The sequence below is a fragment of the Grammomys surdaster genome, unplaced genomic scaffold (genome assembly GCF_004785775.1).
Source record: "Grammomys surdaster isolate TR1022 unplaced genomic scaffold, NIH_TR_1.0 224, whole genome shotgun sequence".
In the NCBI taxonomy this organism is placed as follows: Eukaryota; Metazoa; Chordata; class Mammalia; order Rodentia; family Muridae; genus Grammomys; species Grammomys surdaster.
This window is the reverse complement of record NW_021604669.1, coordinates 1,552,334-1,571,226: the sequence shown is the minus strand read 5'-3', so window position 1 is coordinate 1,571,226 and position 18,893 is coordinate 1,552,334. Positions and strand designations below refer to the sequence as shown.

General features: G+C 39.6%; 1 protein-coding gene and 1 pseudogene across 7 annotated transcripts in view; one reads left to right on the top strand and one right to left on the bottom strand.

The window, feature by feature from the left end:
• The window catches only part of Ptk2 (protein tyrosine kinase 2), a 177,820-nt gene that overhangs the window by 138,480 nt on the left and 20,447 nt on the right, over nucleotides 1-18,893 (bottom strand). For 4 of the 7 annotated variants that reach the window (XM_028773232.1, XM_028773233.1, XM_028773234.1 and 1 more), the window contains exons 3-4: nucleotides 16,682-16,994; nucleotides 1,784-2,010 (exon numbers count right to left, since the gene is read on the bottom strand). In XM_028773232.1, the coding sequence (XP_028629065.1) occupies nucleotides 1,784-2,010; nucleotides 16,682-16,781 (327 nt within the window). In that variant the 5' untranslated portion in view covers nucleotides 16,782-16,994. The remainder of the gene's footprint in view (nucleotides 1-1,783; nucleotides 2,011-16,681; nucleotides 16,995-18,893) is intronic. The other 3 variants (XM_028773236.1, XM_028773237.1, XM_028773238.1) reach the window with 1 other exon arrangement.
• On the top strand, nucleotides 7,002-7,127 carry LOC114625938 (annotated as a pseudogene).

The window sequence follows — 18,893 nt, the reverse complement described above, 5'->3', positions numbered from 1 at the left end:
TACTGCACAGCTTTGGTTTATGTTTCCTGTTAGGAACTGACCACACATGTATCTCTAGGATATCTGCCTGAACTTCTCAACAATGTATATGCTACCTGGCAACAGGGGTGCCTCAGTTTTTAAAGGCTGAACAAAATAATATGTCAGAACTATTTTTAATCACACTTGGATACACAGCTTGCACCTAACCGTGGTTATCATTTGGGCACTCACATATTTTGCAAATACCCATGTGCCCATCTTACAGATCACACCACCAGAGACAAGAGGCTTCCTTATACTGAGGTGCTACACACAAAGCTGGAGATGATAGGAAAGACTGTCCCTAATACCCCCATATCACTGAAATGAGTACCTCCCCCCACATCATGCTCCTTTTAATAATCCATCAACGTAGTCCATCAATACAGTGGTTGTACAAAGGTAACAGAAAAGTATAACTCATGAAAAAAACTTAGTCTTAAATCTATTAATTTCTTTATTTGAATAAAACAGCAAAGGAATCTAAATAAACTGATTTAATTGTGGTTAAAAAGAAAAAAAAGGAGAAAGACTTGTTTAAGCTAACCTTGTCACTAGAAATTCCTGTTTTCTAAGAATAAATACAGGTAAGAGGAGAGTGGAAAGAGGAATCGTCAACACTCACCAAAACAATGTCTCCTAGAAATCCACAGACTCCATTTTCTAAATCCTTATGCTATCTGCTCACGTCTAACTTTCTGAACAACATCCTCCCCCTTTGTCTTCCAGTCTCCTCTCTAAGTCTCTATCACTGGCTCTCATGCCCTTAAAAACCCAGGACCTTTGCAGTGGTAGCTCCTTTAGGAGCTGGGGCTACCTTCAAGCTTCCCAGCACCCCATCAGCCTGTGTACAGTACACCCTAGAAGAAAGTGCTCTACATTACGCCATGTCTCTGACCTACAGACCCTAAGCTGTGAAAGCTAGGGCTTAAAGCAACAAGACCGCTCTTATTACTAGAACTTCAGAACCAGGAGCCAAAATCAACCTTAACTGATCAGAAATTTTATTATAGTGTCAGAAAGCTGACTAAAATAGATTGACCTTTTACATCCCTACAACATACCACAGTATTTGAAACATTATATTCAATGGCTTCTAAAGAAATTGTTCTATCTAAAGATATAGGAACAATCCCAAATTTACACTTCCTAGAAAAATCATTTTATTTTACAAGAGTAGAGGTTATTTCAATTACACTGGTTCCCTGTACCTTTCCAAGGGTTAAAATAATTAGGTGGGAAAACAAAAATTGCAGTACATGATTAAAATGACATTTAGTTATTATTTTCCTAAGAAAACAATACTTATATATTACAAAGTCCTGCTTGCCAGGTGCTAGGGAATCAAACCCAAAGGCTCACACTATTGGGCAAATACTCTAATATTGACCACTTCAATCCCTAGCCAGTTGAGTGTATATCACAAAGAAAAGGTTAACATCTCTGGAATATGTGAAGTTAAATAAGACATTAGATAAAAACTATTTTGTCTTTTACTTTGGGGGCTTAGGAGTTATATGCCATTGAAACATAACTATTGCCGGGCAGTGGTGGCACACGCCTTTAATCCCAGCACTTGGGAGGCAGGGGCAGGCGGATTTCTGAGTTCAAGGCCAGCCTAGTCTACAAAGTGAGTTCCAGGACAGCCAGGACTACATAGAGAAACCCTGTCTCGAAAAACAAAACAACAACAAAAACAAACAAACAAACAAACAAAAGAAACGTAACTATTTAAAAATGTCATGTGAGAAGATATACTTACCCTGACATCAGTAGCATCTCCATGCCTGATAATACTGGCCCAGGTGGTTGGCTCACTATTGCTTTCAAAATAATGAAAGACCTTTAATACTCGTTCCATTGCACCAGGGGACCGTTCCATGCCAGTACCCAGGTGGGTCTTAGTACTCGAACTTGGTGTGTGATTCAAGTTTGGGTCAAGATAAGCAGCTGCCATTCTTTTGCTAGATGCTAGGTATCTGTCATATTCTGTTGGGGGGGGAGGAAAAAAATATATTTTCAGTGTAAAATGAATAGCAATTACAATCTGACAATTGTGTCACCAACACTGTCTTCTAGTCACCATTCTGTATGCACAAAGTATTTAAGTATACAATGACTGTGCTCTCTCTCTACACACAAGGCCTATTGTAAGAGAGCCATAAATGCCTACTAAAATTTTTTGTTTAAGGACCAGGACTCCTATTTAACAATGTCAAAACTTCACTGACTTATTTAAAAATAATACAATGGCACCCTCCCCCTTTTTTAACCTACTCTTTATTTGCAGGACTATATCACTGCAAAAGCAAACTTATCAGTTTGCTGCCTACTTTTCAGGAACTTAAGTAAATATTCTTTCTTCAAATAAAACTTTAGGCTTTATGCACACTAAGTACTGGCAACTAAAAACAGTAAAACAAGGGAAGCTGAGGAGATGGCTCAGTGAGTAAAAGCACTTTGTTCTACAGTCATGAATACCTGAGTTCAAATCTCCAGCACGGAAGTAACAAGTTGGGCACAACTACACATGCCTTTAACCCTGGCATTAGGAAGCAGAGACACAAATCCCCTGTGCTCACTGGCTGGCCAAAGGGTTACCTTGTGACCCTTGAGAGAACCTCTCTCAAGACAATAAGGTATAAAACAATAAGAGAAAGACACCTGATACCCTGCTCTGGCCTCTGCATTGCAATGTACACAAACACCTGCAGCCACACTGTTCAGATATGGTGTAGCTTCCCTATCATTCCTGACAGTGGACTTCCTGTTCCTCTGGTTCTTAACAATCTTTCAATCCCCACATCCAAAATGTTCCACGGGCCTTAGGTGTAGGAACTGTGTTGTAGATGTTGGGGGTCCCACTCAGAAACAAAGAAGTAACTGCTGAACAAGGGAAATTTAGCCTCTCCCAGGGAGAAGGGCCCCTAACTTATCTAATACAAAATAGTCGGTCCTGAAATTATATATATACAAGCCACACTAAACAGACTCAGAAAATATATGTAATAGTAATAATAAAAAAAAGGCCATCAATCTGAGAGAGAACAGGGTTATAGGAAGAGTTGGAGTGAGGATAGGGATGGAGAAAAGTGATGCAATTATATTTTAATTTAAAAGTTTAAATTCTTCTTAAGAGTTATTTGTTTATTTTATGTATAGTGGTACACTGTAGCTGTTCTCAGACACACCAGAGGAGAGCATCTGATCCTATTACAGAAGGTTGTAAGTTACCATGTGGTTGCTGGGAATTGAACTCACAAGCTCTAGAAGAACAGTCAGTGTTCTTAATGGCTGAGCCATCTCTCCAGCCCTTAAAAGTTTACATTTAAAACAGAAAAAGACAAAACAAACAAATGTGTGTGTGTGTGTGTGTGTGTGTGTGTATGTGTGTGTGTGTGTGTGTGTGTGAGAGAGAGAGAGAGAGAGAGGGGGGGGGGGAGGGAGGGAGGGGGGGAGGGAGAGAGGGAGAGAGAGAGAGAGAGAGAGAGAGAGAGAGAGAGAGAGAGAGAGAGAAACCATAGGAAGAACCACACCCTTAATATTTCAGAAACTCCTTAAGTTCTAAGAAATTTACCTTTTAGAAAAGATACTACCTATGCTGGCAAGGATATAGAAAACAAAAGCCCTTGTGCAATGCACATAAAAAGCTGTGTAAAACAGCACAATGAACATGAAAGCAGTCTAGCAGATCCTCAAATGGCTAAACAGAACCACTGTATGAACTAAAAAAATTCCACCACACAGTAAAAAATTCCAAAAAACTGAAAATACATATCCAAATAAATAGTTGGCATATTTAAGGCAACATTGTCCATAACAGCCACAGAGTTCAAATGATCCAAACCTAAAGCCCTCCCTCAGTGACACACTTCCTCTTAACAAAGGCATATCTACTCCAACAAGGCCATGCCTCATGATCTTTCTCAAGTAGTTGCACTCCCTGATAACTAAGTATTCAAATATATGAGTCTATGGAGGCTGTACTTGTTCAAATCACCAAAATCTCTGTACTGATGATTTCCAAGATGTAATGTTAAGTTCAAAATCAAAATATAAATGATGGCTTAAGGGATACTCTGTATTAAAAACAAAAACATAAATGTACATGCTCGAATATGCGAAAGAACTGAAGACTAATGAGACTGAATACACATGGAGTGGACAGAACCAAGAAAGAAAGGTTAGGAATGGAGAAAGGGCTGGCCAGTGGTGGCGCAAGCCTTTAATCACAGCACTTGGGAAGCAGAGGCAGGAGGATTTCTGAGTTCGAGGCCAGTCTGGTCTACAGAATGAGTTCCAGGAAAGCCAAGGCTACACAGAGAAACCCTGTCTCGAAAAACCAAAAAAAAAAAAAAAGGAACGGAGAAAGGGCAGGTGTGGCACTTCTGTGCATACATAACTGGGCACAGTACTCTAATTGCTAGTAGCACAGACAACAGCAAATTTGGCAAGAGTCAACAAGGACTATGACTACTTGGAGTAAGTTCTGTGTCTAGCACATTAAGCTAGACAACTATTAAAATGAAAACTTAATCTTCCACTGTCTGGAAAGCAAGTAACCTATCTCAAACAACTCACTTGTCAAAAGGAAGCACCAAATGTTTTTAATTCAAAAGTAGAGTGAAATACTGAATATGAAGATAAAGACAGGGCTGTACCTAGGGTCAAGTTTACACACTTAAATGTGTATATCAGAAAAGGCTGAAAACCAGTCATCTAAGTACATGTGCCTAGCAAAATTTAGAAGCTAGAAAAAGATTAAGTAAAAATGTTTTACAATAAAAACCAGTAAAATTGGCATAATTCCAAGGAAGGCCAATCAAGAGAAACAGATGCAAGATAAATTAGAGATATCAAGAAAAAAGAAAGAAGAAAACTAGGAAGATCAGGGACTATTAGATAAAACATACAACTATTAACACATTGATAGTCTTGTTCTTGGTAATAAGATTACCAATAACTTTGTACCAAATTGAAATCATATAGATAGTCAAAAAAGAATATTTGAAGTATCTGTGAGAGTCACAAAACAATGATACAACAGGGTGTGGTAGTACACATCTTTAATCCTGGCACTGCAGAGGCAAAGACGGGCTCATATCTGTGGGTTTGAGAGTCGTCACAGAGAAGTCAAGTAAAGTATCCATCTGCCACTCAAGCATAATAACCTGAGTTTGGTCCCCAGTAGCCACATAAAAAGCCAGAGGTGGAGGTAGAAATGGAGGACAGCTAGCCTAGCTGAATCAGTGAGCTCCAAGTTCAATGATGTGAGACACAGGTTCTTTTCTCTCAAAGGGAGCTAGCTCACCAAAAGCCAATATTCTGTAAATCTCCCCCATCACCTTATGAACTGAAACTCTACTGGGCATGTCTATTAGCTCAATCTCTGAAATTCCTAACTTAATCTCTATCACACCTTCCTCCTTTTCGCTATGAACTATCAAATAGCATCAAATTATAAGGTCAAGCTCCCAGCAATACGGTGAAACACTGTAGATCAAAAACTAAGTGAACTTCCTGCTTTGCTGTGTGCTTGCTAGCCCTGTGTAAGTCACGGGACACCCCTTTTCAAAAAGAAACTGCCTTCTTGTTGGGTTGCTTTCACTTTGTTAGTTCTTCCTTAACATAGAGTTCTCTTCTTAACACAAAGAGACCTTGTCTGAAAAAGTAGAGTGGAGAGTGCCTAAGGAAGAAAACAGACATGGATTTCTGGCCTCCACACACAGTGCACACATTTGTACACCATACACACTGGCAGGATGGGTGAGAATGTAGAACATAAGGGTGGGTGAGAAGTAAGGGTGGGAACCACTGCTATTATTCTTAGACAACATGACTACTTACCTACAACGAAACTCAAAGAAGGTGTCTAGAAAATTGGTGAGTTTGGCAAGACTCTTGGATCCCTAAGTGCACTTCTAATCATTCTAGCTTTCTTTTTCCTCCCCACATTAAACCACTAAGGATTTCTAAATAAGACACAGTATCACTTGATCCTTGACAACAGAAAAAAAATGCAACAAAACTGTACCCCAAAGTACTCAGAGAAGCCAGGTGGTGGTGGTGCCCACCTATAGTGCTCAGGAGACTTAGGGTAGCAGGAATCACTAAAGCCCAGGAGCCTGAATAATACAGTAGATCCCATTTTTGAAAAAAAAAAAAATTGTGTGTTGTAACTCCAATTCCAGGGATCCAACCCCCTCTACTGACCTCTCAGGGACCAAACATGCACCTGGTACATAGACATACAGAAGCAAAACACTCATACACATAAAATAAATGAATCTAAAAATGAAATTTTAAAGCTTCTCAAAGAGGAAATCAAAGACTTGAAATTCTGAAATTAGGTTTACAGCAGTACTTGTGGGAGAGGACTAACTGTGTTTTAAACCTGTTACAATACAATGCTCTTTCTTTGGAGGGTAGGAGGTTGCTAAGAGCTGAATGTATGGCCTCACAGAGACTAGCAGGCTAAGCGAGCACTCTACTCCTTGCTCCAGACCAATGCTCTTATAAAATATAATAAAAAAAAGAATTTCTGGAAAGGTAAACTTAAAAAGACATCAAAGCTGAGAATTTCGTTTCTATCATTAATGTTAATAAACAGAAAATGTCTGCAAGGCTGCAATAAAGGTTTCTGAATGCTTACAGAATGTCACCAACTTTGTGCCTAGTTTAGACTAGGCACAATCCCAGTGCCAACATTAGTCTGGTAGGCCATGCTTAGTAGCATCCTGGCTGAGCACCAGGGACTCTAAATCCTCAACCAGACTGTCAGGTTGAAGTCAGTTTAGCCAAGAACTCAATTGCTTCCAGGACCAGCCTGCTGGGCTATCTGCTTTGTCTCCCTTGAATCAACAGGAAACACCTCTAGGATCTTAACTGCCTACACTTCTACAAAAGGTTGGACAGCCTTGAGCCCAAATGGGAAGATCTGAGACTCAATCTACAATTGGATATAAATACTACAGAAATATTTGCATCCAATTAAGCCAACCAGGTTCTTTTCTTCATGGGAACAAAGGATGCAAACAGTGGCCTCTGCGGTAGTATATGCAGCATAGGGCTTGTACGGGATTTCCTACAGGGTCTTGGAAACAACTTTCTGGTTAATATTCCCATCTCTGGTCTCCTGCTGTCTCCAATCTAGACTCCAGTGGGTTTGTGTGCTGCCTTTGAGAAGCTCAAGGACACAGTGGCCAAGGTTCACAGTGGCCAAAAGGTTCACAAAGGTCATCATGCCCATCCTACACCAAGCTACAGAATACGGAATGTGTTACTGAGTTGCTGTGTAAAGTCAAGTGCAAGTTCCCTGGCCACCAAAAAAATCCACACCTCAAAAGGTAGACCTTCACCAAGTTTTATTCAAATGAATTTGAAGACATTGTAGATGAGAAGCAGTTCATCCCTGATTGGCTATGGGATTAAATATATCCATAATTGTAGCCCCCTGGGCAAGTAGAAATCTCTGAACACCTCAGAGCATTTAGAGTGCCGAGCCCTACCAATCATACTTATGAATAAATCTCTGTCTAGTTAAAGGAGCACCAGAAATACAAGGACAGACTTCCTTCCTTTATAAAATCACTGTAGATCACCCAAAAGCAACAAGTGACTTTCACTTCAGAAGCAGAAGAGTAGACCAAGCAAATACTAGTCCACACCCAGGCTTTAGAACAGGAGAAAACTCTGGACTAAGGGAAAAGAAAAAAGAAAGCGGAAAAAAGCCCAGTAACCTAGGAGAGCCTACCTGTACAACCATGCAGGAAAAAAAGACTCCACAATAGCCCACATTCAGGTGTTTGAATTCATTTGCTTCTTAGTTTTGTCTAGAAGTTCATAAGGGAGAAAAATAAGTGGTTTCTAGCCAAGGATCACTATCTTAGCATTTCAATATCTTAAAACTAACTCTTTGTTAGCACTTTGCTTTTTAAAATTCTGTTAGGAATAAAAATGGTGTTACAACACTAGAAAACTAAGTCAAGAGAACTGAACATAAATTCTCATCACTCATATTTTCAGCAAGTTATTTACCTCACTCTGCATGAAGATACCTAAACTGCAGCATCACTGATCCCACAGGACCCTGTGGACTATAGATTCAATTATAATGTCTGCATCATGCTTTGCAAAATCAGCACTGTGTGTGGCATGACCACCTGTTAATTCATTTCCTTCAAGTGACTCACACACCAGTTTCATGTACAATACATCATTACAAGTAAGGACACTGGGGTACTCAGTGAAGTTACAGAGCTGAAGAAGCCTAATAGTGTTGCCCCAAAATCTGTTTTCATCCAAACCACAGCACATGAATCACAGGGAGCTTGTAAGAAGGAAGAATGCAAGAACACTACCCCAGAGTGGCCCGTGTGAAATCTCAAGCTTGTAAACTGTAAACCTGATACTGATAAGCTGTATCACAACTTCCTCACTGCATTTATTACTTTCCATCTGAAAGACATCTGAGAGAAGACTGTCACCTGCAAGATGTTTTTTTGGCTACCAAGACCTGTACAACCAGTACAGGTTGGTCTCACCACCACAGGCAGACATAAACTTTCTTTGCTTCTGTTGCACCTGGGTCTGCTGACCACACCACACATCAAGGGCTACCACTCCCTATGTCTCAGCAAAGGCCCAGCTGCAATGTATTATGGCATGGCCAGCAATCCCACTGATGTATTCATCCTGTCTCTTACAAGCAAAGGAATGGGCCACACCTTCCAACAGAGTAATTATTTACTAAGAATATTTAAGTTACTATTATACTGTAATGAGCACCAATACATAGAATGCAAGTAAGCTGCATTTGTGCATGTAGTACTATGAAATGTAGCCAAGGCCTTGCATATCAGATCTACTCATAGTCTAATTAATTAATTAAAAGCAAAAATGAAGCAAAACAAGACATACTTCCTACCCTAGAAGAGTTTTCAGTCTAGTTGGGAGAAAACCACAAAAGTTTATTAAGTACTTTTTAAAAAAAAAAAAATTATAACTAAGAAGGAACCAAGTCAATGAGGAAAGTCAGCGAGAGTTAACTGCTAGGGATCCAGTACTTAGGAAAACTCCAATACTTTGGTAATAAGGCATAGTTGAGAGACATTCCCCCATTTGTTTTATGAAGCATCAATACTTTGATAATAACAATTTGAAAAAAAGATTACAAGAAAAAGTTATGAACTGATATCCTTCATGAACAGACACAAATAATCTAAATAACAAACAAATATACTGAACACAACAGAATAAAAACCAATGGTATATTATGTTTAAGAAAGAATTTATGATCAGGAGTACAAGGTCAATATCTTAGTCATTGTTCTATTGCTGTAAAGAGACCCCATGACCAAGGCAACTCTTATTGGGGACTACTTACAGTCTCAGAAAGTTAGTCCCTTTTCATCATAAAGAGGAGCGTGGCAGCACACAGGGAAGCACGGTGCAACAAAGACCTTTCCATCCTGTTCATAGACAGCAGACAGAGAAAAACACACTTCCTCCAACAATTATACACCTACTCCAACAAGACCACATCTTCTAATTCTTCCCAACAGTCTACCAACTGGGAACCAAACATTCAAATAAATGAGGTAAGGGGTATGGCAGAGGAATTCTCATTCAAAACACCACATTCCACTCCTTGGTCCCCATAGGCTTGTAGCCTATGTATGTCATATCATGTTACAAAATGTGTTCAGTCCAGCTTCAAATGTCCCCACAGTCTACCACAGTCTCAACACTTTAAAACTCCAAAGTCTCTTCTGAGATGTAAGGTAATCTCTTAACTGGAACCCTTTATAAAATCAAAAATCAAAAGGCAGACAGAGTATATAACTTCCAAAAGGCAATGAGACAGAATATACATTACATCCCAAAAGGAAAGAAAGGGAGGAAAGGGAGCATAGTAAGGGAATACTGGACAAAAACTCAGCAGGGCAAACTCCAAACTCTGCATCTAATGTCAAAGAATTCTTCAGATCTACTCCTTTCAGCTTTGTTGGCTGCAACCCAGTTCTCTCTCTTGGGTTGTTTCCATACCCAGTCAGCAGCTCTCATTGGCAGGTATCCTACTGCTCTAGCATTTCCAACAGCTTGGGCTCAACAACAAAATCCAAGCTTCACCTTTACAGCTTCACACAACTGCCTCTCCTGGCCTCCATACAAGGAGTCCCTTAACACATGCCTGGCCTCAGAGACTTTCTTTAGCTGTGGAGAAGGTTCCATAACCCCTTTTCTGTATCCTTGTCTCTAAAGCCAGACTCATGTGACCAAAGCAGCCAAGTTCTTCTGCTTGCTGGGGCTGGAACCCAGGCCCCTCCTTTAATTACAATTGCATCCGCTTTCTGTGGCTGATGTTTTACTTCCCTGTTTAAGCTTTCCTTTAATTCCTTTTCACCAGTTGGAAGCTTAGCTGAGTCTTGCTCTAAAGTCACCACTCCCTTTATATTCTATTTAGCATTAGGCTTTTCTTTAAACTTCTTACCTCCCTGAGCACAGGAATTTCTGTCTTCAACACTGTATTTTCTGGTGCTCCTTTTTTTTTTTCCATCTCAACTGTACACTTTCTATATCTCTTTATCCTGTTTCTTTTTATTGTAGATCTGCATAAGAGTGACCATTAATACCAAGAGTGACCAAGTAACACAGTCAATACTAAGTTGTCTTGAAATCTCCCCTAACAACACCATAAATCTAAAATTCTTCAAGTTAAGCTTCCAGCAGATGTTTTTGAGCAAACACAGAAAGCAGCTATTTTTTACCAAAATATCACAAGGCCACTCTTGTGATTAACCACTTGCATAGTGGCATAGTGGCATATAGGCAGGCATGGTGCTAGAAAAGCAACTCAAGAGTTCTACATCCTGATCCATAGGCAGCAGGCAGAGAGAGACTGACATGGACTACTGAAACTTTAAAGCACTCCTTCAACAATGGCACACATACTCCAACAAGGCCACATCTCCTAATCCTTCTCAACTGCCCACCAATTTGGAACTAAGCATTCAAATATATAGGGAGGTGACAAAAGTGCAGTCTTATTCAACCCCCACAGTTGGCTTAACACTCAATACTAATATATCAGATTGTAACATGCATAAGCCTAGAACCTGCATGACCTGGGTTCAATTTCTACCATCAAAACCATATTTAGGGCTGGAGAGATGGCTCAGCAGTTAAGAGCACCAACTGCTCTTCTAGAGGTCCTGAGTTCAATTCCTGGCAACCACATGGTGGCTCACAACCATCTGTAATGGGATCTGATGCCCTCTTCTGGTGTGTCTAGAGAGAGCAATGGTGTACATAAAATAAATACATCTTTAAAAAAATATTTTTTAAAAAAACATATTTAATTTAATAATCAACACCATAATAGATCACACTGGTTTTTTTTTTTAATTCATGTGATCAATAGAGGTAGAAAAATATTTGACAAAAGTTAACATCTTTCTCACTATAAATAAAAAAGCCTCATGAGACAGAAAAGGAATTTTTTCAAATAATAGTAATTAGAAATTTTTCAAAAAGCTAGAGCTAACACATTAACCCTGAACACTTTCTTCCTGAAATCAAAACAAAACTTCTTCCCACTACTTCCCCACAGTCAAAACAAATACTGATAATCAGCCGGGAGGGGGGGTGGGAGGGCAGGGGGAGAACAAGATGAAGACATGCTAATGCCCACTGAAATATTATGGTGAGGGGCTACTGCTATGTTCACAACAAAAAGGGGGGACACAACATAGTCTTCCTGTTAAGACATTAGAAGCAACACCTATCTGTTTACTACATTGGAAAAGACAGAGCCATGTTTCCTACAGGAAAACGACTCCTCTCAATCAACCATTTTTAAACAAAAATAGATTAGAATTGATCTGCAACTTAGATTAGTTCATCCCATTCGAGACAAGAGTGAACGTTAGAGAAAAAAGTCAGGAAACTCTTCCAGGAACACTGCCATCCCACCAAGCATTCTGTTGGGGGTTTCTCCCTCCACCTTCTAGGATAAGCTTCTCAGGTGGGTCTGCTTGACAAACTACTTTTGACTGTCACCAGACCCCAACTTGGACATAACATTTACCACCTTCTATCAATTCTGGGAGCAGAAATCTGTGCCTTTTACTCCTTAGCATCAGCAAAATATTGACAAATACATTCAGCAAATACTGAATCCTCACTAAACTTGTAAAATGAATTAAATAACTTCAGGGAAAAACATTTAAGAGTAGACTCTATGATTCTTAACATGCAAACATTAGACAAAGTGAACAATTCCATTATGATATTATCATATTTCCACTTCAGCATGCAGATAGTGGTGATTAAGAACATTCACACTTGAGTCAGAGCCCCACTGTGTAGAACCTGACTCTGCTTTCTGTGACCAAAGGAACTATTGCTAAGTTATTTAGCTTCAGTGCTTCAACACTGAATATGCAAAACTAGGATAATGATGAACGCTATCTCAGAGGTCTTTGTGAGAAATGAATGAAGCCATGGGTATGTACAAACTCAGCTCACATGTGACATTTAGTATCTGTGGAATAAACTTTAACAGTTACAAGATGTACAGAGCTTACTTCTCTCTCTCTCCCTCCCTCTTCCCCCTTTCTCAAAAACAAACAAAAGCTACCCTTAAGACTGCAGAGATGGATAGCTCAGTGATTAAGAGCACTGTCTACTCTTGCACTTCCTATTCTTCCAGAGGACAAGAGTTCAATTCCCAGTACCCACATGGAGCTGTCTGTAACTCTAGTTTCAGGAAATCTAAGATTCCCCCGCCCTCTACGGGCACCAGGCAAACATGTGCAACAGATATACATGCAGATAAAACATTCATACACATAAAATAAGAAGGGAGGGATTATAACCAATTGGGGTAAAGCGGGGGAGGGGGGAGGCACATAGGAAATATTTAGTGAAATAGTCAAATAATTCTCAAAGAACTGACAATAGCTGAAGACCAAAGCCACATCACATACACCTATCAGCTGTAGGCCAAAACCAAAAACACACAGTCACTGAGATTAGAATAGTCAATTTGATGAGTCTAAAACTAGATTTAATCATATACAACATATAAGTAAAAGTGTGTAGCTCCAAAAGAGTTTTGTTTGTTTGTTTGTTTGTTTGTTTGTTTTGGTTTTTTCGAGACAGGGTTTCTCTGTGTAGCCCTGGCTGTCCTGGAACTCACTCTGTAGACCAGGCTGGCCTCAAACTCAGAAATCCGCCTGTCTCTGCCTCCCAAGTGCTGGGATTAAAGGCGTGCGACACCACCGCCCAGCTCCAAAAGAGCTTTTAAAATAACATTCTATACAGAATGCATTAACAAATATTTAAAATAACATCCACTTGTGCCACCTATTTACTAGGCAGAAAAAAATCTGACATCTCAGACAATGTTAAAATTTAGTAAAGAAGACAGAAAGCAGACATGTTAATTCTCAAATGACATGTCACAGTATATGCAGTGTCAGGGCAGAAGTGCGGGCTCTGGTGGGAACCCTGGAAAGGATCTGGCTAGGTTTAGAAATGAGAGCTCATTTAAGGGGTACTCTAATAGGACTAGGGGAGTCAGTGAATGTAAAACACAGCTCTAGAGGGGGCATCAGCATATATATGCAGCTCTGAGAGGGAGATTCCAATGTGCAAGGCACTGAAAAACTAAAATGACTACACTGCTAATAAGCAAGACAATAAGTAGCTCAAAGCTGAAGCAGGCAAGAGACAGGATGAAGTGAGACCTGTGGGGCAGAGTAAAAATGTGGGACGTTATCCAAAGCTAATAAGCCACTGACCAGCTTTAAACAGGAAAGTGTCAGATTTTTGTTCTCACAAAATCTGAAGGATAAACAAACAGGTATGAACACAGTGAGACCATACATTAACAGAGAGGTAAAGTGATTAACTCAAGATATACCCTGGATATATACTAATAAAAATAAAATGATAGACTTGTGCATGGAAAGGAAAGTCCAAGAGGCATCCTGGATCTACAGCATGAATAAGTACATGGGGACCTAGTGTGTACTAAGAGGGGGAGGATTTGGGACAGCAACTAAGAGTCCCATCTCTGAAAGGTAACTGATATTTATGCATACTATGACTTTATATACCAAGAAGCAGTTGCCACTCCAGTATAAGAAAAAAGGAAAGAGGACAGATGGACAAACGGATGAACAGATAAAATTTTAAATTCTTATGCAGAGTGTGACTTCAACCAGAGAAGTCAGAAATACATAAAATCTCTATTACAGAAAAAAAAAATAAAGAAATCAGAAAACATACTTTTTCCTAACAATCAAACCTCTGGCACCACTACAGTAATGGTCAGTCTCCTCCACCCTCACCCACCACAGTGATGGAACAATGTACAACTAACTGATAATCAGAAAACTCCACAAGCAGGTTTTCCCCACCCAACACTTTGTAACCTAATGTTCTGAGAACATTTATACTTAGTATTCTTAATTAATACATATTTTATGCCTAGGAAATCATACTGTAAATAATATATCTCTTAAGTATCTTAAAATATAATCTTCTTGGATGATTCTTCAAACTAAACAATACACTAAACTATTAAAGAACAAATCCTCAAGTGTTAAGGGTACCTTGAAGATCCACTTCAAAGTATACAAAGATAGGTCTGTTCTACTATTTTTAGCCTGTCCTGGTAAGAATCTTATGTCTTCTTAAAACTGGGACACTGCTATGTGTTTTGAGGTTAATGTAACTGGTTGAACGAAATGTGTGGTTTAGAATGTCTATTTGAAAGCAGAGAGTTGTATATTCTTTGCATCTGATCTTTTAACTTTATCTACACACTGTCACTGTTATACTTGAAATAACTTAAGTCAGCTAATTCTTTGATCATGAAGACAATATTAACAAGCATGGGGACAAGTCTCCTGCCTTCTGGTCCTAATACAAGAGTGTAAAACGGACAGTCAGAGAGGAAGTTTATAAAGACAGCTGCACTGGACAAACACTGCAAAAGCACAAGGTCAGCTGAGAAGGCAAGGTGACAAGCTCTTCCACTTGAACCACCAAAGTAAACTATCAGCAGAGGAGAAGGCACCTGGTTCTTTCTGCATGCAGAAATGTAGCCTACTGGGCCTCACTGTGTCCTTGATGTGTCCCAGTTCCCATCCTCTGCTTTGAGACCTTTGCTCCCTCAGTCTAACATCTAAAGAAAGGTACATTTTAATTAAAGATCAGCTATTTGTATTTTCTCAAATAGTCTGCAAACACTTAAAAAGCAAGTTGCTCTGATCAATTTCTTTGTGGTAAGTCAAAACACTACTATCTCTTTTTTGCCAAAAAGTTCTCATTTCTAGGACCCCTTTGAGTAGGAAATCCAGCTGCTAACTATTCAACACTCCATTGGTCTAGGTCTGTAGCTGTTGGCTAGTCATGGTCTGTGAGAGAACCTGGAAGCCTTTTACTGCACTGCACCCATATACTATAGAGGTGGAACTCTGTTTACAACCTACAAATTCTTCGGTAACCCTAAACTCTGTCTCAGTTATGTTCATTTACATTACATGGTCCTCATACCACAAAACTACAATTGTAAGTCAATGTCTTTTAAATTTTGAGAGCTTCAATTTAAGTTTACAAAGTCTTTACTCTGAGTACCTATGTAATAAAAGTAACGGGTGCTTTATTCAGATACCACAGTACTCAAAACAGTTTAAATGCTGCAAGTTTTGGTACAAAAGCCTAACACAAGTAACAAAGATAAATCAACCAATGAAAATTAATCTTGAAAACTGCAGTGTGATGCTAACACATCCTAGCCTAGAGATACTAATAGCTTTAACCGAAAAACTAAACTGAATAAGCCTCTAGCTCTTTCATCAAAGCACAGCTCTTGACCAAGTGCAGATTACTCCTTTTGAAAGCCTTCCTAAGTACATCAGCACAGTACCTAAATACATTTCACAGAGTGCCAGATTTTTGTAAAATCTTAAGTATATTAATGGCTTAAATATTCACCACTATGCTAAGCAAAACTTCTAATCAAATTTGTCTATCTTGAGTTATGCATTAATTTTATAGTTTCTCTAACTTATTAACTATGCTTTCTAAATGTTGCCTTGAATGCTAGAATAAAAATGCCCTACTTTATATTTACATTTCTGCATCGATACAAACCCTCACACTAAAGCAGAAAATTCTTTACTCACAATATTCTTGACCTGTGGTAATAAACACAAAGTAACAGAGCTTCAAGTTAAATACTCAATGCATATAAACAATAAAGGAAACCCACTTAAAAACAACTAAGCCCATATTATCCTTTTCTCCTCTGGTCCTATGGTTAAAACCAATCACTTTGTTATTCAAAACTTCTAGTCACAGAATAAATAATGGAGTCTTCAGTAAAAGGAAGAAGCAAAAACACATGACTTATGCACAGGACAAGTGATCTAAATCATTTAAGCACATTTCCATACAAACATTTCATTTTCTACTTGCAAAGTCACCTAACTGGTTTTCTGCCCCAGCCGTAAGCCTATACTACATCTTTTTTTTCTCAAATGTAATTGTAACTAAGTTCTGAAAGGACTATTATTACCTAGCTTTCTTAGTACAAAAGCATGAACTGACATAAGCACACACTGAAGAGATCTTTAAGATGTTATACCTTTAGCCCAACACACTGGAAATGGACTACAGCCGCTTTTCTCCATACAGATGGCACCTGTAGGTCTCAGGGCCTCTTGGCCTGCCCGTTCCAACAACATACACCCAATCCTATCAAGATCAAGCCAGGAGTCCGCACACAAAGTCCCAGTTCATTGCTCCGACAGCATTTGCTTGGATCCAAAGCAAGACTAAGCTTCCCCTGTACTCCTTTTTTCAGAGCCTGAAGCACGGTTTGAGAGGTGCTCCTTCTGTAACAGTTTCCAGCAGCTCCACGGTGGCCTCTCAGTTACTGAATCTTCTGCTTCCGCAATCTGAAACACAGACCATCCTGGCCAGATTAAGCCAATGAACAGAATAAAACCAGCTAGTCATGAGACCCCATGGGTCTGGGTTCCTAGATTCATTCAGGGAAAGGGAGTCGGGGAGGGAGAAAAGGGAGGAAAAAAGAAGTCCCAGAGCCAGCACCTTATGAATATGCTAATCTCGCCCTTCTGTTCACTTCATCTGGCCGACTTCTGTTTACAAAATGACAGTCGACTCTAAAATTGAGTAAGCTGCAAGCAAATCCAGTCTGACCCAGATCAACTGTCCATAGATGGTTCCTAAACAATTCCTGTCTTCAGAATCATGCCTTTGGCACTTTACCAGCCTTATTCTGGTCTTAGACTAAAAATAATTAACTTGATGAAATACATTTTGAAAAAAATGATCACAATCAAAGTAAAACCGAAATGTGGAGGGGATGACCTATATGAGCCCAAATACCTCAGAGGTAAAATATTTTCCTTCACTGATACTTTTACAATACACCTATATATACACACAGATTATCTAGAAAACACAAACTAGAACTGAAGGTAGCCAATTTACTTTAAAACATACTTAAAGAATAATGAGGGATCCGAGATACAAGATTTTTATCTAGCTTCAAGTATGATTTCTTTTTCTAGCCTCAAAAGATGAGTACTATCTCACAGTGAAGTAGGACAGAAACTACTTTCACAATGTACATCAGCAACTTTTTTTTAAATGCAAAACTTACTTTTTCCACTCAAATTGAGAGTCGAGGTCATGTCAAAAATCAGGCTATCTGAACACATTCCATAGAAGCATCAGGACAGCAGGTAAGGAGTTTCTGGTTAACACCTTGTTCTTCAGGCATATGTAGTAAATACTGAAACTCCACAGTTCATGTTTGCCTTGTCTGCCTTGTCTGTAGGTGACTCTGCAGTTGCACAATCCCACAAACAGCCAAACTCAAGCACTTCCCTTACTGTGTAAAGGGCCAAGATTTTTCTATTAATTTATTAACTTGAGAAAACAGGAACTGAACAAATACGTAGAACAAGAAACATGTTGGTACCCAGCGATGCCCAGGACAGTTTTCTTCAGTCTCATCACCAAATGTAATGACACCTTTGACTCCAGGCTCCACTCAGACTCTTACCAGCTACTAGAGCTCCAGAGACCACTCCTGAGGCACCCTGAAAACACAATTATTCCCAAGCATGAACTATGGTCCTAGGCAACACTAAAAAGAAAGGGCTATAGAAAACATTTCAAGCAGGCTGGAAGAACAGAAGAAGCTAGCAAAAGAGCCACCAGATTCAAAAGGATATCCTGGTCACAGAGGACGATTGCTATCCAGTAAGAAGTAAGCACACCAAGCAAGACCACCATCTGCCTTACCACATAAGCATAGCCATCACCAACAGGTGCACAAGTAATCCAAGTCAAGGGTGAGTCTACTGAAAATTTATGACTGTCAGAAACCACCACCAGCTACTCCTACTGCTATAATACACTCCACACCCAGTGCACTAACTGTTCAAGACACCTTCGGAGCCAGAACAGCCCAACTGCAAGGCATCCACCATGAGGAAAGAGACACCGGAGGAGAGGCCCTGCTAGGAATGAGGACCACATGCTCAGCGGTGATACAGGGACTCTGAGTCACTCATCCAATCCAGGAACCATTTGAGCCTAACTTGATAACAGCCTCAGGACTCCTAGAACAAAATAAAAAGTAGTCCAGGCAAGGGATGAGGAAGATGGAGCTAAGATACTGACAGGAACAGTGTAGAGGCCAAGTATAACCCTGAGAGAAGGGAATAGAAAGGGCAGGATGAGCCCAGTTCCTGGTTTTAATCCATGGATGAGATTCTCTCTACACCCTCTCACTAACTTAGTTTATTCACTGTCCAAATATT